Source organism: Hydractinia symbiolongicarpus, chromosome 4 (assembly GCF_029227915.1).
Source record: "Hydractinia symbiolongicarpus strain clone_291-10 chromosome 4, HSymV2.1, whole genome shotgun sequence".
NCBI classification, from domain to species: domain Eukaryota; kingdom Metazoa; phylum Cnidaria; class Hydrozoa; order Anthoathecata; family Hydractiniidae; genus Hydractinia; species Hydractinia symbiolongicarpus.
In genome coordinates this window covers 12,676,670-12,700,652 of record NC_079878.1, presented here as the reverse complement: position 1 = coordinate 12,700,652, position 23,983 = coordinate 12,676,670, and the positions used below count along the sequence as shown (strand labels likewise).

At 34.5% G+C, this 23,983-nt stretch overlaps 2 protein-coding genes across 4 annotated transcripts; both read left to right on the top strand.

The window, feature by feature from the left end:
- Positions 1-232: 232 nt before the first annotated feature.
- Positions 233-5,608, top strand: LOC130641349 (homeobox protein OTX2-A-like). 3 transcript variants are annotated; one of them, XM_057448119.1, is made up of 4 exons: positions 233-453; positions 1,818-1,918; positions 3,985-4,133; positions 4,333-5,608. In XM_057448119.1, exons 2-4 carry the CDS (start codon positions 1,849-1,851, stop codon positions 4,834-4,836), a joined length of 723 nt encoding a protein of 240 aa, XP_057304102.1. In that variant the 5' UTR covers positions 233-453; positions 1,818-1,848; the 3' UTR covers positions 4,837-5,608. The 3 variants fall into 3 exon arrangements, with proteins under 3 accessions (XP_057304102.1, XP_057304100.1, XP_057304099.1); XM_057448117.1 differs by lacking the exon at positions 233-453 and adding an exon at positions 1,031-1,250; XM_057448116.1 differs by lacking the exon at positions 233-453 and adding an exon at positions 1,123-1,232.
- Positions 5,609-9,476: 3,868 nt separating this feature from the next.
- LOC130642246 (octapeptide-repeat protein T2-like) lies at positions 9,477-10,968 on the top strand. Its single transcript, XM_057449335.1, has 3 exons — positions 9,477-9,483; positions 9,577-9,635; positions 10,327-10,968. The coding sequence occupies exons 1-3, from the start codon at positions 9,477-9,479 to the stop codon at positions 10,966-10,968; spliced, it is 708 nt and encodes a 235-aa protein (XP_057305318.1).
- The last annotated feature ends 13,015 nt before the right edge of the window (positions 10,969-23,983 follow it).

Here is a 23,983-nt window from a genome sequence, read left to right as displayed (position 1 = left end):
TGTTGAAAAATTATATATTAAAAAAAAATATATCGAGCTAAGTTCTTTCCATGACTTTATTTTGAAAGATACTACGTCTTAACCCATAATCCTTTTCGATGAAATAAAACATTCTACGTTGTCCACACGCACAATAGGAGGCCTAAAGTTCGTGTATTCAGACACTCAGTTGGAGACTTTAAAAGCGGCCTGTCTTTATGTGTAAGAATGATTTAAATTAAATCGTACAAAGCCATGTTGTCAGTTCGACATTCAAGCTGTCCTACGCTAACACAAACCAAGGAGCTGTTGATACATATTGTTTGATTTAATCGTAGCAAAGACTTGCTAAGTATCCTTGGATTAACGAATTTTATAAAAACCCAGGCTAGTATTATAACGGAAGTAAAATTGGTATACAAAAAAATTCCTAATAATCTTCTCAGCGATCATCGACTTATTATTGAGATTTGGGTGAGTACATGTTCTTTAATACTTATATAAATCCTACTGATAATGGATTCAGATTATTAACAGAGTAATGCAATGTCCTGAAGACTTGGAGATCATTCGTGGAATGATGCGTATTTGTAAGCATGTATGTTGAGGTGCTTTTGTTGATTCATGCAATAGTTATTATTGTATACAGCTTTAGTTGGGCAAGCGAGTCGTTTGATGCGGGTAAATCTATTATATATCCAGGGGTTCTAACAATTTTTAAAAAAAAATATGAAGGACTGTACAAATGCAAGTAGAATCTTTTACAGTCTGTTATTGTGACATAATTAATTCTTCTCTTTCTTATCTTCTCAAAGGAAATGTTTTTCGTTGATTTCCCCTTGAAGTCAAGCGCACACATCGTACCTGTTAATTAGGCCTTTGATTAGGTTTGATTGGCAACCGTGTGCCGTTCATTACCGTAACAGAAAGTGCAGTGTTTACCTGTCTCCGTTTATCTGAATTGAAATCTCTATGAAAATTATTTTAATTTTTTATAATTTCTCTTCTGTGTGTGCTCCTTTTGGAGTTAATTACAAGAATTATAAAATTAGTATTTTTTTTTTGTAAAACTATTCAGCTTCAAAAGCTACCGCCTGCAAAGACAAAAGATAATAAGAATATAAAAAAATATGATAAGATTGTTAGAAAAGTTTTTTATACCATGCAACTCAGGCATGCTGTGTTATTTGAGTAGAAAATCACAGCGAAGCAGGTACATCAATTACACGGCATCTTGTTTCTAAATTTCAAAGGTACGCTTAATTAGACAGGTACGACACACAGGCTTGATAAGAGACACTTTTTTATCACGTGTCTGCGTCTTTTTTGTATTGTATTTTTTTATTTTTATAAACTGTTACCGAGAAAGTTTGACATAAACTTTATTAGCCGAATTATGTTACATAAGTTTGGGAAAAAAGTCTTGAAAAAGTTATATATATTTTTCAGCGGAATGGAAACTATTTTTATATGGGATTAAAATTAAATAAATAAAAAACAAAATCAAAGAAGGGATGTAGGTCAAAAAAAAGAAAAATACTACATAAATGATTTCACAAATTTCCTAGTGTGTTTTTTAAACTTTTTCATCATTTCCTGTTGCAAGCCAATTTTTTGTATATTCTTAAAGTGTTAACCATACCCTCAATAAGCGCAAAGTTATAAAACTTTAGGCCCATATAAAAAGCGTATCTTTTTTGTGCAAAATCATTTAACAAATTGAGGTGTTAAACGTCGTTCACACAAGTAAGCAACATCTGAAACGTAATCTTTACAGCTAGTCAGTTATACTTTTTGCATAGTTAATATTTATGTATTGTTGTTTTTTTATATTACAGATTAAAGTGATTTATTAAACAAAGACGCGAAATGACCATGTCTGATAGTCCAACTGATAGTCCACCAGTAACCACAATTACTTCAGCCGTGAAGTCAGAAAGTAAGTAGTATTTACTACTCTACTATAAACATGATAATCCTTGTGTTTTTTAAAACTTGTGTAAAACGTAAACACGGTACGACTTAGAGTAAGAAAAATTATCAAATCAACAAGAATTTCTTATCTTACACAGTTAACAAATAGTAGAACTGGCTGTTTTTACGGCGAGTGGGAATTTTATGTCCCACTGAATACGGCGTCTACCTCCTTTAGTTTCTGAGCAAAGCAAACAAGGATTCGTCTCGCTGTCTTCAAACGGTCCGTTATGTTTAAGCGATCAACTAACTGAGGCAAAACAAACTTTTGTTATTTTAAGTCACTTCGGCAATGCGGACTTTATTTGATTTTTATGTTTCTTTTACAACTATAAAAATTTGTCATGTAAAGTCATTGAAAGTGAGTGATGAAAGGAAACATATCCAACCAATATGTTTGAAAACATTTCTTGTGGATTCAAGAATGTGAATTGTTAATAACTGTTGATACAGAACAAAAAGTTTTTTTAATTCGTGTTTTTATTTGGATTTTAAAAATTTAAATAAAAAGTCTTTTTAGTGAATTTCCTAGTCCATATAAAAATCTTTTACCAATATGACGTCATTTTAAAATTTTGAGGAAGGTATTAAAAGTATTAACGTATTTCCTCCCCTACCAGCTTTGCTTAGAAGCGATGTAACAAAAACAAAACACACAACACTAAAATGCAACATTTAATAATCGTTTAATTAATGTTAAAGAAACAATTAATTCTTACGATCTATTTATTTGTGTTTTATCAGCGTCTGAAATTACTTTAGAGTTTTTTTGAAAGAAAGTGCAACTGCATTATTATCTAAATAATTGCAATTATATTTCGAGCAATGTCTTTTAATTTGTATTAAACGTTTGAAACCTTCAAGATAAATTTAAATGAACCAAACTCGTACTATTTTGCCTAAAACCTGATACTTCTAAATACGGTAATCCTGAAATGTGGTTCAAGCGTATTTTATCTTCAAGCAATTTAAAGTTAAAACTATCAGGGCTATTTTAGAAGAGTTTTGTATACACTACAGACTAAGTTCAAATGTCTTCTCCATCTCACGAAACACCAATTAAATTTTATTATAACGTAATCCGTATGATTATTCAAGCGATTATCTGTAAACATTCTCAAATGCATTTTATTGACAATGCAGTGATCATTTTGTTACATTTTTAACACTAATTTCAAAATACAGCTACCACGAAACCAAAGTCAATTTAATGTTTTTAATCTCCTTCGATAAAAGGATTAACTAAAACAAACTTTACGAAAGAAAAAGATAAATCTGCTTATCCACTTTTTAAAATATTTAAATATCTGATGAAAATTTCTTGTTACATTTTTGTTGCAGTTCACAAATCTTCGGGAAGTTGAAACGGGTTGTGAAGGTGAAATAGGCGTATTTTTAAAATATTGACATATTCACTGAACAGCAAACAAAAGATAACAAACAAACAAACAAACAAAAACCAGGCCAATAAAAAATAGACTAACCAGCAAAAAAAATCATTAACCAGGGACGTTTAAAAATAGAACTTCCTTGGTTTATTTTTAAGATGCCATCACAAAAGCTATATAATGTCTTAACTAACTTTTAAAGTTTCCAATATATGTTGTTGTACCACATTCTAAATGACATTTTGCACTCATAACCGACTGATTCTATTTCTATATACGGAAATAATTAACGAAAACATCATATAAAGGTTATCCAGAACATAAAATTAATAGAAATCGAAGAGCAATTTCAAAATTTATTGCTTTTCTACTATAAAAGCACCGCACCACATGAAACAATTTATCAACCGCAACACGAAAGAGTAACTTGCCGTTAGCAACATGTGTAAATTTCCATAATAAGAACACGACTAATATGACGCAATTAATTCCCGTTATATAGCCATACCACAAGTCGAGATTATTAGTATAACATAGCATGGCCGAGCGTAAGTTCTTCTAGTTGTGAAACGTAAATTTTATCTCTTACTCTGTGATATGTCTTGTCAATATCAGTTTATGGATATGTATCTCTGTGTTACAGCACCACCAAAAAGACGAAGAGAACGAACAACATTCACGAAAGCACAGTTAGATGTGTTAGAAGATTTGTTTGGTAAAACTATGTATCCTGATGTTTTTATGAGAGAGGAAGTGGCGAAGAAGATAAATCTAGCTGAAGCGAGAGTACAGGTAAGACAGGTTGTTATTGTTTTGGTTGAGACATAGAGATATAATAAAAGAAAAGGAGACACAAGGCGACACTTTTCTATTCAAAATCAAAACCCTATTGTTCAAACAAACAATGCGGAGGAGATGATAATTGAGTAGAAGATATTGAAAAGCTCGAATATTATTGAATCCAATGTTTTAATAATCTTATTCTTTTTAGGTTTGGTTTAAAAATCGTCGAGCAAAGTTTCGTCGATCCAGGGAAAGTCCAGGACGCCATTTTGAACACGCGAAATTTTTAGGTCGAGATAAACTATTAACTGAAGAATTAGTCCGTTCCTTTAAACCTGGCTCATCCGGATTTCCTCATCCTTATCAGAACAGCAGTTATCCTATATGGAAATACCCAGGACCAGAGCATAGCCCAACATATCCTGGTAGCCCTGTAATGGATGAAGCACTCTATAGACAATCAAATCCTTATAGCTCAGTTACTCAATACGAATACTCGTCATATGTAAGTCCTCGACCTCAATCTTATTATGGTCCACAATCGTATTATAGTCCAACTGGGAGTAGTCATGAATATTTAACAAACGCTTGCACCCCGAGTACAAGTACGAATACCGTATCAAGTTTGTCGTTCACACAAGAAAACAAAAGTGACTTAAACCTTCCCACTTTCCAATGGAGTGGGTCAGGTTACATGGCTGCGAATATGTGAAGTTTTGTTCGCAGACATAAACACGTACATTAGCTAAAACTTTTTTTTAAGTCATCAAATGACTGCTAGCAGTTTTGCGAATGTTTAGTGCTGGCACCATCAAAAATAATACCAAAGAATGACATTGCTGGTATTTACATCATTGTCAGTCCATACAGCTTTCGATTTTCGTTTCTTTTGTTCAAAGAACAACTTTTGTTATTCTTTATATGGAGAGAATATTTTTTTAAATTAGAGACCTTATGGGGAATCCATGTTTTTATATCACTTCACTTTAAGAGCTATTGTTTTAATACCAAACTCAGGGTGAGTGTGAATAACAATAGAAATCGAACACTTGAACTTCTTAGTGCAAAACTTCTTAGTAAAAAAGGGGGTAATTTGTCTCGTTTATTCCAAACCTTTAAGTTCGGAGAAGATGAGTCACAAACCATGCAGCAATAACACTTGTGATTTTTATATTTCGTATTTTTTTCTAAACCTTTTCATTTTCTTAAAATCTATTGTTATTATTTTTAATTTATTGGTACATTCCAGTTGTGTATATATTCTTTATTATGTACGAAAAAATTTACTGTGCGCTGTTGTCAACTAGCATCAACAAACAAAAAATTTGGTCGTTTTAGTGATGTAAATAAAAATTGTATTATTGTTTATTATTATTGTCATTATTATTGTTATTATTAAAATTTATAGGAGTTCCTTATTTACATCTAGAAAAATACATTTTGGATATAACAATTCTGAATTTTTATGACTTCGAATCCCCCCTGCAATTATTATGCTAGCTATCCAGTTTGAGATGACATAGTACTATATACAACTTAAAGTGTACGAAGGAGCTAAATACCTATATAAACCCTTTTGTCATGGTCAAAAAGTCGTTTGCTGTGTTTTCTAATGTCCCTGAGAGTTTTTTCAGTCACCTATGTCATATCTAGCCAAATACATCTGTCAGATTTAGTTACTTGCATGAAATTTTGTTGGTCACGTGTGTCAAATTTTGTGAGGTCACATGTGTCAAATTTTATCCAATACTGACATCAAATTAAAAGGAGTGTACGCCTGCCTTTAATGATAAAAAAGGTGTTGAAATTCTTATCAGATCCTTGAAACATGTGAAAAGACTCATTTCTTGTTGAGATGGCAAAACTACAAATTCATTATAAGCGAGAAACTGACACATTATACCACATACGTTATAGCAAGGTTTAACGTAATCAGATCCACGTGAAGTATATCAAGTGAAAAGCTTCAAACGTAATTAGGAAAGTGGCACATCATTTCACCATTAGTCAATTGTCCACACAATAATTTTTCAGTCACGGCTGTAACCGTAAACGGAAATTAACGTGTCACTTATACCTGTCAATGTTGATTGACTCATAAGTCACTGCGTAATTATAGTATAGTGCATAGGCTTTTACTTAAAGGCCTGCCAACTTAGTTAAAGGCAATTATACGCGCCATTTTTATTTATAGTGTCTTTTAAAACCATTTATTACAAAAAGTGGAAATTAAAGTATTCTTGGAATATGTGTTTTTACGAAACTAGTTTAATTCATGTTTGAAAATTTCTCTGGAGAAGCGTAATTGTTTTCTATTTTTAATATTATATTTCCTACTTATGGGTTGTTTTTATCCATCCATATCATTTATGTTTATGAACATCTGCCACACAGCATGTTTACATATTCAAATGTTTCATGTTAAGAACACAAATAAACCATAAACGTTCAGAAACAACGTAGGAAGTCTTCATTTCATTCGGTATTAGCATAGCTCCGTTATAATTTTAGTTTACAAGCTACAGTGAGGTTAGTTTTAACTAGAATATGCCTCAAAATCATTCTTATAACCAGTTAGTTATAATCTCTCTGACTCATCCCAAAAAATTCTACTTTATTTTAGTTACAAGACAAAACCAACCATTTTATTTTAGGAGCAATTTGCTTCATGGGTTTTTCATGTTTATAATGCCATAAAAAAACTAAATAGCTCTGACTTAATTCGTAAGTCTACCACATAACAGATCAAGCGACTCATCACCGACTCCCTGTTGTCTACTGGCGATGTTGTATTTAGAAATTACAAAAACAGAAATAAGTTTTTTATAAGAGCTGTATGAAAAGAACAATGAGACGGAGAATCCTGAAAAATTAGTGCAAAACAGGCTTAAATTTTATTGGTTTTCTTTTTTTTTGCACTGAGATAAACACAAAAACATGGAAGAAATATCTTAGAAGATAAAATATCGCGCAGATTCAATTGTTGCGATTTTAACTTTTATTACTAAGATTTTGGGTGGCAAAATTTGTAATATACTGTACAATGAGTGAGAAATACTCAAAATACAAGTAAATTTTTAGGTTAAACATGTGAAAAAAAATAGAACAAGCTTCTCTGGTTCTTATAGAAAACTCTTTAAATTGTCCAGTGTTCAAGAATAAGCTGCATTTGGCGGTAAAAATTTGTCACGTTACTTCTTTGTCTGTAGCTATAGTTAACCAGTGTGGGGTAGCCATTTCCTGGTTTGAAATCGCGTAGTGAAACAAAATTAAAAAGTGACTAATAATGATACATAGGTCGTTTAAAGAAACTGTTGCTATACGTGTCCTAATGTATTAAACTTCTAATAGTGTCTAACTAAAAACATTGTTATATGTAATAAATAAGAAATATAGATAAGAAAAACAAATAGTGTTGTAGTCTTTAGTTTTTATAATTCTGGTAATCTATACAAATACATAGATATCTTTATCTAGATTGTAATATTTTCAGAATAGGTATCAGAAACTGCTTTCGCCTTTGTGGCAATACTACAGAAATTCATGTTGAGCATAATCCATCAGACTAATAAGAGGGTAATAAGTATATACATATATATCTCATAATCCAATTTGCCATCTCTATGGTTGTCAGCTCTGGATGAAAAGCAGTGATTAAAATAAATGGCAACGGAAATGTATTAGTGTCAACATCTCACGAAAAGTCATCATTAATATATAGATGTATATATATAAACGGCTATATTATTTCTAATTATAGTTATCTGTTCATATAGTTCATTAGTCAATGTTGGAAAGCATGCATAGCTGGGGTGAATATTTCACAAAATAGTTAATATCATGCTAAGTTATACAAATCACATTGATATAACACATACACAAAAATTTGTTTTATTAAAACTTATATTATCAAAGCCAACTTAATTACTGATCACTTCAATACCTTTTCAATCAAATCAAAAGTTTTAATAGAGATTAACCTTACAAGAGAATGATGCACATAAAGCACTATTATATTCCCTGCTGCAGATTGGCGACATATCCACAGTTGATTCACAATAGCTTCAATCAACATGTCAACTTCCTATGGTGTAGGTGATGAGTTTGTAAATAGAGTCTGTAATAAAACAGTGAATAGTTTGTTATGAGTAACTAACGAATTTTTTTTTTTATATCGTTGGTGCGTCAATCATTGAAGTCAGCACGGATATTTAACATAAAGGTTTTATGTCATGCCTTTCTGTTTCTTTTTTCTCTACCCCTTTCTCTCTCTTTTGGAGTGTTCCGAAAAGTAACAAAAAGTTTGATGTAAAAGTTTAATTTCTAAATTGAAGCACACTCTTTAACTGACAGTTCAAAACATTGAAAAGAAACATTTCTATACGAATATTGCTAATTCTTTTCTGTACTAAAATTACAGAAATTAAAATATATGTTGTAATAAATGTTTACGAATTTTTCTTAGTGAAAATTAACTTAGAATAAGGGTCTCGGAACGACATTGATATTTTATAGGGTCTAGCGACATTGATATTTCAGAGACATGAAGGAAACGGATTAGGAAATTAAATTTTTAAAAAATACGCGTTAATGCGCAGGTCAATTCTAAAATGGCAGACATGAAAATCTTTGATGAGGCGTACAAAACAATAGGTTGAGCTCGCGTTACCAATAGCAACGGTTAGTATTGTCATACTTGATTTGATTTTTCAGCAAGATAGTCCGTACTTTAGTGACTTTTAATAACTTTTAATTTTTTACTAAAAGTTTTTTTTAATTTAGTACAAAAAATCTGTTTTTATTTATTCCTGTGACAAAAGAATTCTTTAAAAGTTAATTTTCTTTGTCTATCAAATAACCAAAACGCTTGCTGTCTAGAACTCTGTTAATGCACAACCGAACTGTTTTTTAGTTAGTTATGCCAGTACATCGCTTACTATAACGCAGGAACGATTGTTCCATAGAATGCTTGCTAAGAGGAATCAGAAAGTTAGACCACCTTGGATTAACTCACCTCGTGATCCTCCAACGCATCTAAATTCTTATCGTGTTCTGTCTTGCAAAAGCTATTAACTGTTATCGCGAAAGTTTAGGATAAAAATATTTTAAATAGATTGGGACATTTAGCTATCATATATCTTTATGACTAATTCCTTGAGCAGCTAGATTTCGATATTACATCATAAGTACTTTTCTAATTTTTTTTGCGTTTAGATACACGTCACTGTCCGCATAATCTGTTGATTGCCAAATTTGCTAATGATGCAAAAATTAAATTTCTGAAACGACTACGCAGCTTCCTGAATTCGTATTCGTCAATGAGATTAATTTTACTTTTGAAGATATAATACTATGGATGGTGTGTAATTAAATTGAATACACGAAAATACACAGGGAGGGAGTAAAAGGGAGGGAGAGGGGGTTTCTAATCTCTTATCCCATCAATTATTAGAGGGTGCATATCCTACCTACCAAGGCAGAGAGAGCACTTACGCTGCTTACACAAACCGTGTAAAAATTGAATAATCAAATTAATCCTTACAGAAAATCAGTTCCCAACTTTCTTATTTCCCCAGAACAAAACGTTTTAACTAGGTTTTAAGTTTCGTATACGCCCTAAATGGAACAATACATGTTGACGGATCCTGCCCTGTGTGATATGTCGCACTAAACCTTGTGTTTACTCGTCCCTTAAGCTTCAAAATCAATCATGGTCGGAAAATACTTTTCCTTTCCTAATTAAGCACGGATATCCAGTTAGTTGAAATCGTTTAAATCTGTGAGTGCTACTTGCTGTGTATGAAATTAGGTATTATCTTTAACAGAACATTTTATACAATTAATCCCACTGATAGACGTTTTGTATTTGCTTGCCTTTTTTAATCCAATTTGAGTTCTATTTACTCCGCTATGAAAAGTCATGCAAAATATGTTAATTAGCTATTTGATCGCAAAACATTAAACAGATGAAGACGAGATATGCACTAATTAAATAGTTGAGCAATGTTTTGTTGTTAGCATACAACGTAGACATGCTGTACGGATTAGCAACTATATTATTAATTATTTCATTGAAAAAACAATTTAACAAGTGACCTTTATTTTAGAAATGTATTATAGTTATGGTGCCACTAATATATATACAGAAAAAATCCGACAAAACATAGGTTAATTCGCTAACTTACTACGTTGTGTTGATTAGACGTGCGCATGGAACCGTTGCATAGGTAAATTGAAAAAGGGGAGGAGGAGAGGGGAAAGGGGAAGAGGGGAAGGGGGGGAGAGGGGAAGAGGGAAAGAGGGGAAGAGGGAAAGAGGGAAAGAGGGGAAGAGGGGAAGAGGGGAAGAGGGAAAGAGGGAAAGAGGGGAAGAGGGGAAGAGGGGAAGAGGGGAAGAGGGGAAGAGAGAAAGAGGGGAAGAGGGGAAGAGGGGAAGAGGGGAAGAGGGGAAGAGGGAAAGAGGGAAAGAGGGGAAGAGGGGAAGAGGGGAAGAGGGGAAGAGAGAAAGAGGGGAAGAGGGGAAGAGGGGAAGAGGGGAAGAGGGGAAGAGGGGAAGAGGGGAAGAGGGGAAGAGGGGAAGAGGGGAAGAGGGGAAGAGGGGAAGAGGGGAAGAGGGGAAGAGGGGAAGAGGGGAAGAGGGGAAGAGGGGAAGAGGGGAAGAGGGGAAGAGGGGAAGAGGGGAAGAGGGGAAGAGGGGAAGAGGGGAAGAGGGGAAGAGGGGAAGAGGGGAAGAGGGGAAGAGGGGAAGAGGGGAAGAGGGGAAGAGGGGAAGAGGGGAAGAGGGGAAGAGGGGAAGAGGGGAAGAGGGGAAGAGGGGAAGAGGGGAAGAGGGGAGACGGTGTTAGTGGCTATGTTCGAATGATAATTTTGTGGGTGTGACTTTTATCGTCGTTGCAGAAAGATAAAATGACAGGAAAATTCAGTGATGTTGCATGAATGCATTTTTTTGAATTTTTACTTATTTTTCCTTTTTAATCTACTCAATTTTTCTTTCACTATTTTCTCATAATCTCATATCATCTTTCTTAACATTGGTTGTTGTTCGCAACATTCGTACGAACCTTCCACTTCTTGCAAACTGTTAATAACGAAATGTTCGCAGAATGTTCATAAACTTCTATTAGTCTTTGTCCGTTACGGGTCATTTTTATGGTCCAAGAAAAGCTGGTTGGTAAAAAAGCTGGAATAAACAAAAATGTACTATTTATAAATATTTAAAATAGTATCAACAATTAAACGTTATTTCGCTACAAAAATTTTTAAAAACAGTAGTTACGCTATTTTCTGCAGGTGTACTCTAGTAAAAAAAAAAGTTAAAAAAATACTTATTTGTATAATAATTTTTCAGTTAATTGAAGCGTCAGCTAATTGCTTGTTCGCTTTTAAGAAGGTTTCCATGAGACTTTCACTAAAATCGGCCCATGTAATTCAACCTAGCACTTGGTTAGAGGTGCTAAAAAAAACTGATTGACATCATTTTGTGTCGGACATTATTTGTACCATATTTTTTGACATGTTATCTAACATAATAAGAAAAGTTATTCCCATAGAGAATTATTTTCCCCCAAGCACTCCACTCCCTCCTTAACCTACCCCATTCTAAATAGGGTTAGGCGCACCCTTTCTCCCAATATATCTGCCTTTTAATACCTCTTGCGATTAAGTCACAGTACGCGGAATGACTAGAGTATAAGAGAGATAAAATTACTTGACAACAAACAAATCGACCTTATACGCGATTAGGTAACCTTTTGGTGACCTTTCGTTTTTACCTACTGATAAGAGAAAAAATCCATGTTTTGTTATTTATTTGTTTCTAAGGTTTATCTAGTATTCGAGATCTCTGTCATGCACCCGACGTAAATAAGATGCGTCACTTTTTGCTCGTTGTCGTTTGAACATGGAACGATAAATTGTTTACCATGACTTCAGAAAGTAGCTTCGCAGCCTATACCTTCAAGACAGTAACATTAGAACTTTTTAAAAAAATATTTGTTTAAATTTTTTACATCTTGTGCGATGGACTAATTGGCTAATTATCGCTAGTAAGTAACTATACAATCTTTTTAAAATGTTTTTAAAAGGGTTTCACACTTGAAGTAATAATGATGTTATCCCTTATTGCACAATCATGTGACAAAGTATGTCTCATAACAACCACAGCTTGTCAGGGACGAGGGAGATTTTAGAGAGTAATTGAAATTTATAGCAATCACTATATAATCACAAACGCTTAGGTGAAAACGTGAATATCCAACCGCCCAAACAGTGCGTTATCTCCCCAATCTTCATCACATAACTTGGGTTAACCAGGGGCTATGGTAACATTCACTCACATATATTGAATAGCCGCCAAGGAGAATCGAACCCCTGGTCTCCCATTACTAAGCTGCGGCGCCACAAAGCTGCGACGCTACAAAAAGTCTTCCTTAAATAATGAACGCTTCTTAAGTTAAGGCCTCCACCAAACTTATTTCTGTCATTTTTCAATTGAATAACACAGACGTTGAAAGTTAGATTAAATATATATTGTATGTGCGGGTAATACTAAGCTTGTAGAGACACGGGCATGGCTACTTCGAGAATCCTCAACTGGAAGTAACAACAGGGTAGCCGTTTTGAACAGAATACGGCTATTTATGTAAGAGATACCCAAGAAAAACTTCTTGGTATGGCAATGGTACCGCGATCCACTCTTGTCTCCAGAGCTCTTTAATATTAACAGATAAACTTTGAGATAAACCTTAAGGTTTATCTCAAAGGGCTTCGGTGTCGAGAATGAACACGTTGTCAAACAAAGTCTTCTTTGAAAAAACACACAGACGGAATATTTCGATTTAAGCTCTTAAGAAATAAATCTAAGCATTGCAATAATCATATGGAGCGTATAAAAACGATAAAATTATAAATGACCCTCGCTGAACGCGCACATAGCTAACGTACGTCGATGAAAGGTTTACTTCGCAAAATCAACGTGGTGGATAAAATAAAACCGCGTTAATTGATACCGCACCAACTCATTTATTATCTAACGCCCTATTGTGTTTTCATAGTGTGCAAACGAAGCTTAAAATACCAAGATATCTTAGTTAATTTTTCTCAAACTTTATCAAAACTAATATTTTCATCATGTCTCTTCCAGATGAGATTTAACAATATAGTTGAGCTAATTGGACAGGGAACTTTTAGAGGGGGCTAAAAATTGGCTAATTGTGACACAATATATTTGTAGAATCACAAAAACAATAACGTATTGGCCTTGTTTAATATCGGGAAAAAAACAAAACCGAATTAAGTTCAAATTCTCTGTTAAAATATTTAAAAGTTTTTATAAAGCAGATAAGTTATTGTAAATCAGTAGCTGACACAGTTACTGGCATAACAATATGTATTTTCTATGTTACGAGAAGTTTGACTTGCATGATGTTTTTGCAAAAATGGTAAAACGCAGAAAAAAATTTTTTCTCGCAAATTTTGGTTTTGATGAGTGTCGTATGTGGATGTTGTGTGGGTAAAGGGATGTCCTAGGAGACAAGAGCTTCATCAGATGCACATGCCTTGTTCGTTATACCGACTTCTGCTCAGGTAGTGAAATTAATAAAATCAAAGCTATCCGACTAGGTGTTAGCGGTCTGTTATTATGGCGGGTCTGTTTATGATAAATAAGTTACCTATATAATTCTTTCTCGATTTGTTTGTTGGCCATGCAAACTAAGTGCGATGATTAGCGATGTTAAGTAAAGGCGGAAAAACGTGTTTTCTCATTGCTTTAGAAGACTAATGCACGTGACTGTATGGGTAATTATAATTAATCAGTAGGTGAATTGCACCTGTAATGGGAGATTTTAATTAATTGAGAGAACAACTGCGCCTCGAGTGAGTGACGTAATTTACAGTTTGCTAGAAGGCATAGGAGCCGTGCTAGAGACGTAGAACAGGCGCACCTAGGGGTAATAGAAAACTAGGCTAGCGTGTGCAGACAGCGCAAACAATCGATAAAATGGGAACACAAGGATAAGGCGTCACTGTGAACGTGTAAACTGTAAGGCAAAGGTTACTCACGCACCCCACCTCGTCGCTTATACGGACTCTAGAGACGCAGGCCCACCGAAGATTAGCTATGCGAAAGTAAAAGATATACCAATTTTAGTGGGCAATCCAAAGCGCCCGTGGTTCAAGTTAGCTGTATTTGCTGGAGCGGTCTAACATCTGCTACGTAATAAATTAAGCAAACGCACAGGGGTACGCGGACAACGCAGTTTGTTAGAAAATAGCACTAATATCCGGGTTGTGGGCCAAATGTTCAAACGAAGGACCGAGTGAACTGAAATTAAAATAGCTAAAGATTATGTATTAAAAAAATATAGGAGCACTTCTAAGACCACAAATTTAAGTGAAAACATAAGGAGCGGATATGGGAAAAGGATGGAATGACAAAAGTTGCATTGACAGTGTTATATATTGTAGACAACCTCGTTCCCAGGGCATTTTACTTGGTTAATGAAGACTCCGTAATAAGGGCTCAGGGGGGGGGGGGCACAAGATCCTGGGGACGAGGTTGATAATGCAGGGTATAATATGTATTGCGTATAATATGGTAATTCGTTACAAATAAAATAATATTTTATTTGATTCGTACCACGTGGTAGTGGTAATCGTTTGTGAAACGTTATATATCTCAGTGCGTTACTTCAGTAAAACTTCCAAAGTGATCGAGGTTAAGTTAGCATGTTCTTGACATTGCAATATCGCTGTTTCCCAGGAGTTTCATAACGGCTTTTCCTATGATGGTCTTCCTTGGTGTCTTTATAACTTATATGTCAGTGAACTAGCCAAACAAACGTCATTTCCGAATAGTAGGTGATTATATTTATTAATACTAGTCGGTGGCCCGTGGATAAATCCACGGTTTCACCCGTCCTTTATTTACCACATGTTGTGTGTCTCGCTACTGCAGTTACCATTTTGCGTGACAGACAGGCGTAAACGGGTATTATGGTATAGATTTCGTCATAATTTATACATCATTGCCCATTTTTACCAACATCATAGTTGTTTTTTTTTGCATCACAATTTTTTAATTTGATTGGTGTTAGTTACTAAGAAAGTTGTATGTGCCAATGTTGAGGGATCCATATCAGGTATTCCGAGACTAACAACGTGTTAGGATGGAGCTCAAAAAAGAGAGCGGGGAGTTTTCTTACAGAAAATGTGGCAATCTATCATTCTCGTCCTCAATCTTCTTTGAGATTAAACTCAATGAGCTCTGGAGTTGAGAATGGTAGTCTATCTGTCCTACCGTGATAGTTGGTTATGCAAACACAGAGGGATTGGTAACTAGGTGGTTGGTGTTTTGGTAGATAATAAGGACAGTCATGTTCACTTTAAGTCTTGTACTTCTACTTCATTCGAGGTTTGTCATCAAAAGTGGGATCCAGTGTGACCTACGACAAAGATCTTATGTAACCCTACGGTAAGGAACTTATGTGACTCTAGCCTTGACAAGCAAATCCTTAAGTTTTTATGCCGTGTTTGTTAATAATATTTTTTATTTTAATGTACTCCTTGAAATAGTGGCTAAGGGACACTTATTGTCTTTGAGTATTATATGTTTCGGGTGTAACGTACATTCTTTTGTGATAAGTTTTTTGGGGTATCCTCGGTTTTTAAGGACCCATTCCAGATTTTCTTCATATATCATTACCAAGAATCATATCTACGTTGAGCATATGATTCTTGGTGATTAGCATTTTGTATTTAAGTGATTGGGAGTATATAAGGGAGGATTTTCTACATATTGGATGAAAGGGGTGGTAAGAAGAGGCCAAACGTATTAGTGGGTTTAGTGTATCAACTAGAGTAAATTTTTCGATCTTTTCCTACATGGATGTAGGTGTCAAAAAATTAATTTTATTTTAGAATAGGTGAAGTGAATTAACTTTTTCATCGATAAAACGTTTCCATATTATGATAGCCGTGGTAAGGGAAGTATTTTAGTACTTTTATGGTGGCCCATTCAAATACACAAGTAAGGGTGTGCACATTTAGAGCCCATGGCTGTGCCATGGATTTGTTGGTAATATCATCCATGAAAATTAACACAGTTGTTTTAGGACAAAGTCCATTACTATTTTAATAGTGTTTAAAGGTGGAGTTTCTGGTGGAAAGATGTCTTTATTTTTTAATAGAGTTTCTAACAAAACTTCGATGCCTTCATAATTGGGTATGTTGGTGCAGCGTAATACTACATCAACAGATACTAAAATGGCATTTGGAGGAAAAAAAGGAAGTTCTAGAATATTTCTGAGAGTTTAGTGTCCTTTATGCAAAAAGGTAATGACTTCATGATATGATCTATAAATCTCTTAAATAATACCCGTATTTTGCGCGTTCAAAATGGTTGCGCGCAGTGTGTGAATAGTTATGGTTAGTGTTTTGTCGCTCAACAGTCGGTTTAATCTTTCTTCCCATGTCAGGATGAGGTCTTGGTGTGGTAGCTGTTCGTTTGGAGTTTGTTGTCTTGCGTTTTTGTAATATGTGGTTTCGGTCTTGGGAAGGCTGTAATCGTCTAGCTTGTTGTTAAGAATTTATAGTTTCTTAATTTGGACGATGCCCAAATATGCAGACATTTGATAAAAGGTGTAGTAACTGCTTTTCAATCCTTTTTCTCGTGAGTTTTTAAAGAAACACCACAGAACGCTAAAAGGAGCGGGATATGAATGGGATAATAGTATCGGAACCACCATTTACAAGAAAAACGTACCTGTTACTTCTTGCAAATGCACTGTAGTTCCAAAACCTGTCAATGTATATCCGTAAGGATATACATTGACAGGAGACTTTTACTTACATTTCGATGGCTGTAGGTATAAGGAGGTCTTTCAGTACATGCTATCTCGGTGGCTCCGAGGTTGTTGACATGGATGTGAGGTTTGAAATAGTAAATAAGACTCAGGTATTATATGCCTGTACTAGGCTTGAACAAAATAATAAACATTGCATCATGTTGCACATCTAGATGTAGCGCTTTCAATGGCGCAACATTTCAACTTTGTCGCAACTTTGATTGAAATAAAAACACAAACAGAAATAAAAAAAATATACTTTGTGGAATGATTCTCTGTGAAAGTTCGAATGCCTCTATGAAAGCGGTCGCGCTTTTTTGTAAACGACCCTTTGGCCCTTGTGTTTTTCTTTTTATGTCTTTAAAGATGGCGTATTCATCGTAAACAGAAAGTGACTTGTTTTTTTATAATTTTTAACATGTGAACAAAATACAGTCCTCACCCCACAGTTGTAAGGAAAATCGAATGTAGTCTTTAGTACCGGTCAGTCGTGTTGCAAATCCGGGTGGATCGTTGTGCCTTTGCGTAATATTTTTTTTAAGTTATAACGTTCTAGCAACTTCGGTTAATACCGGGCTAAGCCATTGATACTTCGTTATAACTAAAAACATCTTAAAATGTTTTCATCTCACGATATATATTCCTGTAAATTTCTAACAAAAATAGTTGTACTTTAAGATAGAAATCTCAAAAGGTTCATTTCAAAGAGCTCTGGGGTGCATATCACCAAAACAACAAAAAATTAAACACAGGTTATCGAAGCGTTGTTGCATTGACATAACTACTTAACTACTACATAAAGCCCACACGCGCTTACCAAGTTTTTTGCTCTTAAGATAACGAAAAATCAAGATTTTTACATCAACTTAATTTTCAGCATGCTTGTAACTATGCCAATCTTTTATCGAAAACAAAAGGTTCTTTAATTTTTCGCTAATTTTGGCCTTAAAAAAAATTCAGGTGACAAAAACAAAATTTTATTGTCATCATCATGTTCACTATGCTATTTTTTTTCCAGTGTGCTAAATGTTTGGGAAAGCAAAACATTTTTAATTTTTGGCCTAAAAACAGATTTAGGTTACAATTTACAATTTTTTGGTTTAGTGTACCAAATTTTATTGCAAACATACCTAATTTTTGGACCAATTTTGACCTAAACAATTGTCAAAGAATTTGACGTCATCATCATTTTCAGCATGTGTTTTTGTACTAAGCCAATTTCTGTTGAAATTAAAAACGAAAATGTGTGTCTAAGCTGGGAAAGCATTTAGGGTGCATGATACTTGAAAAATGGCGCTCCATGCAAACGAAGGATTTTAAAAGCTAAATCGGGAAAAACGATCTTACCATAACGACAGAAACCTATTTTAATAAATTATTGTCATTGGGCGTGATTTAAAATAAATTGCTGCCATTTATAATTATAAAACGAAATTTGTGTCGACTGCTACTTTCCCCAAAGCCAAGGGTACACGTAACAGATCTGTGCAACAGTTAACATTGCATCACAGCAAGGAAACGTTCGGTAAGTTACTGCATTTTGATTGGCTAGATCCAAAAAAAGTTGTCCCAGAATTGTTTCTGAAAGTGGCTTACCAGTAACATTTTCTCGCTCCTCGCAGCATGGTTTTATAACCGATACAAAATCACATCCATTTGTTTTTTGTTACTGGCAACAAAATTAATATTGTGAGCCACAAAAAAATTGCTGACATTTTAAGGCGATAGAAATTAACGTAAATTATGATGCATGAGACAAATTTTTTTAAACTAGTCGTTAGCCCGTGGAAAAATCCACGGGTTCGCCCGTCCTTTTTATACCGCATTGCGTGCGTTTCGCTACCTGCGCTGCTAAGCTATCATTTTGCGTGACAGACAGACGGACGGACGGACAGACGTATACGGGTATTATAATATAGGTATCAGATGTGTGAGCAAAAAGAATCAATATAGTTAGTATGCGTATAAACGTATAGCTGGTTGGCGCGTTCAAACTCCAGATAATGCTAGCCTAAATGTACGCGGGTATTTATAATTTATCTATAGGAAGTCGCAATAAGTCGGTAAAAATAGTACAACTTCGGATACACGCAGAAAAAGACGACAAATGTTGTTATAAAAAAACCGACGCGGCTTGAGAAATCAAACATTAGATCAAACTTCTGACAAAAGTTAAACTTCTCTTAGCAAAACATCCCCCTTTTACCTGCTTTTGTGGGTAACCGAACCTAAACATACCAGTCTACGGGCACATAAAGTACATGTCACTCTTACGTGCTGATTATACGTATTTTGTACAATATAGACAACAGATTTAAGCCTAAACCTAATGTCACTCTACGGACATATAACGTGTATTAAGCATTAACTAAACGTAATGGGTCACTCGTTTTATAAACGTTTCAAAACATAAACTAAACATTACTCTAAGAACACATAAAAAATCAGCATTCTTATATCTGTTACCTTAAATTATGAAACCATATACAAACAAGATATAAAGGCAATTGGTATAAGGCGAATGAGCAATATTAATTTTTTTTTTCTCTTTTCCTGTCACAGGCATCGTTATTACTGCGTCGCCATCTTACCCGTTATGGTTACTTGTAACCTATTCTTGAGATTAGGTATACAATGTGTTGAGTTTGGACTCAACAACATTACTGTTCTGTGCATACTTCAGTTCTACTTTTTCTAGGCTCATGGCGATAATATATTTCTTTTACAGCGTTATAAAAACCTCCAGTTCCACAATCACTTGTGATTAAATAATTTTACGGACCATACATTTTAGCCACCTTGTACTCTTTAGCAGATAGCAGGCCTTGATTTTCCATAATTTCGGTGTATAGACTTAAGTCGGTGTTGCTTCAGTGCATATGTTGGTAATGTCTAGTTCATGAAGCGACTTTTTTTTATCGGGCTTTAACCATTCCGTATAAACTGCAACCGTTATGTTAAACTTTTCAGAGGTAGCGAATTGGTCAAAGTTTCGTTCTTGCATGATTCACCTCTTTGATCGAAAGCTCGGCAAATATTTTTACCCATTATAAAGAAAAAAAAGTTGACTAATGTACTTCCTAGCTTGCACCATCTGTCACACGACTCATGTGTAAAAAGCTTCCCGCCTGTATGCTTAGGAAAACCCTTGAGATTTTTAAAAACAGATGACTACTGTGATGCCTTGAACCATCGTAAGTCTACCAACTTCGATCCCTGAACCTGTTGTTTTTTTTTTTATATCTGACGGCAAGAAAACCTGTCAATAAGCGCAACGCTGGTGAGAGGCAAAAAGTCTGGGGACGAAGTTTTCAGCCTACATATACCGTTAGAAAAGACGTACACAAAAACCAATCCAGAGCCCAGAGCCTATACCTGATATTATACTCATATTGACACAAAACTTCAATTTTTTAAACCTTTGCTGATATGAAACTTGATTTAGCGGATCATAAACAAACCACTGGTAAATTCAATTAATTTAATCGAGCCTTTTCCTCCCTTCTTGATGGATGCATAATTATTGTCAAATCGTTTTAACTATACTAATCGATTTTAGAGTAAAAATACTTAAATGTGTTATTTAAAGTTGCTTCGCCATTTATTTTAAGGCCATTAACTCATGTCATTGTGGACGTAGAAAATGTAAATGAAAATAAAAAGAAAATGCATATGATGTGTTCTATCTGAAAAAAGGTTGTATGTTAAGTTTGTATTGCAATGGAGAATACTGTATCAAATGTCTAAACGTAGAAAACCCATCACAGGACTGCAATATATTCCCTTATAGAAAGGTAAATCGTGGGTTCAAGTCTAACCGTGGAGAATAACTGCTTTATACAGCATTAAGATATCTACATCACGATTCTTCGACATTTCTTGTCTTCACCAAGTAAATTTTCAAGATCTCTACGTGAACCCCTTATAGAATTCCTTTCGATTCTGCAGGCCACTGCCAAATTATCTTCAGATTTATTGGGGTAAAACATACAAATGGATCACTATTAATTATTGATACGGACTTTCAATTTCATGTGTCTTACATATGCAAGGATGAAAACTTCTCTGCTATTAATTAATGGTGACTTCGATAAAAACAACGACCTATATTTACAACCGGATGTGTCCTAAGTGTGGAGCTGAACTCATCGGACTATACACACACAAAATGTACGAGTAAAAGTCCTTAGAAGGCTTCTTCCAGGGGGTTTAAGGAAGTCGCTTTGCAGCTCCGTCATGTAGGCAAACATAAGGGGTGTGAACCGTTTCAACTCCCAATCAAATTATCAACACGGAGGAAAGACGCGTCAACGAGTTTTTTTAAGCATGTTAGGCATAACTACAGCTTTTGTTACCCCAATAAGCATTACTGAATCTCGCAATGTCCCAATTTATGCTTGTACCTTTGTCTTTTATTTAGAGCAAAAAATTACTATTCACAGCCCTCATAAAATCATTGAGCTCAACACCCAAATTACAAACGAGATACTCTAGAAATCTTCTAAAATCTCTTAAATTAGTTACACAGAGACCTTTTCTACAGGAAAGAAGCTCTTGCACCTTTAGCAGAACCTTTAATGACTGCTAACAGTTAAAAGGGATCTTCAATTGATGCTACTGTAACTCCAAGGTAATCCCTGTTTTTTAAGCCGAAATTTATTCTTTCCAATAAGCCGTCTTTTGATGAGAATTTCCTTTATCAACCAACCTGCCTTTGAGATATTGAGTAAAGCAACTCATCCGCTATTATTACCGTTTCACTTGCTTTGTCTATTCTTTCTAATTCAGCTTATGCACAAAATATGTCTCTATTCTAAATGTTGAGCTCTGTATTGTTTGCTTCCCTGTGATGTCTTTTTGTTCACAAGTCTTTTTACTTTTGCTTCGGGCTTGTAACTGTCTAGATGGTGAAACATCAGGTTAAAACCGCGTTATAATACAAGCTGTTTTGTCTGTGAGCCAATTTGAAAACCGAGGGTTTTGTGATCGAAAACGGTAATGTTACAAGTACAATCAGGACCAAATAAGAACTTTACGTTAATGTCATAAAGCCTTAATCTGATGCTATTTTTTCTTTGAAGCTTAATGACTACAACATCTTCGTTGTCTAACATGTACGGTGCCTTCTCAATTTTTAGCATAAGCATGAACATATTTCAGATTGCATTAATACCCATAAAGGCAAGATCAAGATAGGTGAAAGAACAGACCATGCAAGAAAGGCGTAGGTAACGATGTTCGTCAAGGAAACATTTGTCATCTCGATTTCAAGGATATTCGAGCTTGTTCGAGACCTATCGTGTTACCAGCCTGGATTGCATAACAGGTTTTAGTTTTATAAAATTGAAAAAACATTTCGGCAAATTATTTGTATGCATAAGCTTTTCATTTTATTTAAAACATCTTCAGTCCAGTATAATATTTACAAGTAAAACGTTTAAAAAAGACTTTATATAAAAAGTTAGTTGAAAAACCAGAGAAAATTGCATCAACGCCCATGAGAGCGATCATGTCATTGTTGCATTTCTCCCTATGTAAATCTATTTCTAAAAAGTTGTATTGTTAAGGGACGGTCTTTTAGTAGCGATTATCGATGCTTCGAGATTTCTTCTTTCGCGATAATTCTTTGGTGCAGATGAGAGAATACTCCAAACGAACTTGTGATCATTGTTCTCTTGTAAATGTTTTGATGGCTCAGATTTGCCCTTTAACGAGTCGTGTTCGGCCCATCTTATTTCTACGTTTCTGACTGTCTTCCCGACATAGGTCTCACCACAGCTACATTTCCTGAAATATATTTTACACGAGGGATGAGGATTCGTACTTTTGACTTTAAACAAACTTCTAACCTTTCTTGTGTGCCATTTAATTAAGAGACTGAATTTATCATTAGTAAAAGCATGAAACCTAAAAGCCAAATGGAAGTGAACGCATACTATTTACACAAACCTATTCATAGATATCCCTAGAATTTACTAGTATGAAACTAGCATGGTAGACTAGTATGGTAGGCGTATACGCAAAGTGCAGAAGCAACAGAGTTTAAATAAATGTTTAAGATTCTCTGGCAATTCTGGGTTTCAAAATATTTTTTAATATTTATTTAACCTGTTTTTCTTCCTCCAAGATTTAACACAAACATTTTCAAAGAATACGTTTCCAAATAACCTTGTATTTAACGCATCTCAATAGATGGTATCTTTGAGGCTCATTACATAAATATCTGTGTGCTTATAATTTTATGAACTTCGGTGCGGAGGTGCAGAAGTTTTACGAACTGGTGCAATCTTGCCACATACTCGCTTCACAACTTATAAAATCCGAATCAAAAGACTATAAATGCGTTTTTGTCCGTTCAACGTGCGATATTAGTGCGCAGAGGAATTTGGAATATCTTAGCAGTCATTCTTTACGTTTTCTTTCGCACGCTGTAGGCTTTTGTTTTACTAAGAAGTTTTGCTTTGAGTTAGTTCTATTTTGCATACAACACATTAAGAATATGTTTCTATATATATTCTAGATTCAATATTCGCGGAAATCTAACTACCATTTTTCAGCTTTGAAGTATTTGTTTCTTCCTTTTCTTTTTTTATTTCACAATTATTAGTTTTTGATGCTTATCCTTTTTCGTTGCTACCAGTCTGTATGTAATTACGTAGCTTTGACCAACATCACATGGAAATGCTATCATTGACATTAGTGGTTTACCAAGCATTTTAGAAATCGTGAATCAATCTTTTTTTTTCTCTATGCTAATGTATATAACTTAAACCACTTAAACAAATTGAATTGTTTTTTCAAAACATGTTTGAATCTTGCATGTACAAAATACGTCAAGGACGGAGAGCATGGTAACTAATAATGGTAGTTTTGTATCGTAGTTCTTATTGGAACACGAAGGTGAAGTGTTATGTCATAAATTTATCTCTGACGAAATGGTAATGCATCCAATACATGATGCGAACATCGTTTTATTATCCATTTTCAAGACTTTATCAATTTAGAAACAAAAAGA

Excerpts from the sequence above, each read along its gene's own strand:
- LOC130641349 (XM_057448119.1), top strand. The coding sequence starts at position 1,849 with ATGACCATGTCTGATAGTCCAACTGATAGTCCACCAGTAACCACAATT. Across the intron at positions 1,919-3,984 it reads TTCAGCCGTGAAGTCAGAAA|CACCACCAAAAAGACGAAGA; the intron begins GTAAGTAGTATT and ends TCTGTGTTACAG. Across the intron at positions 4,134-4,332 it reads TAGCTGAAGCGAGAGTACAG|GTTTGGTTTAAAAATCGTCG; the intron begins GTAAGACAGGTT and ends TATTCTTTTTAG.
- LOC130642246 (XM_057449335.1), top strand. Across the intron at positions 9,636-10,326 it reads ACGCTGCTTACACAAACCGT|ACGTGCGCATGGAACCGTTG; the intron begins GTAAAAATTGAA and ends TGTGTTGATTAG.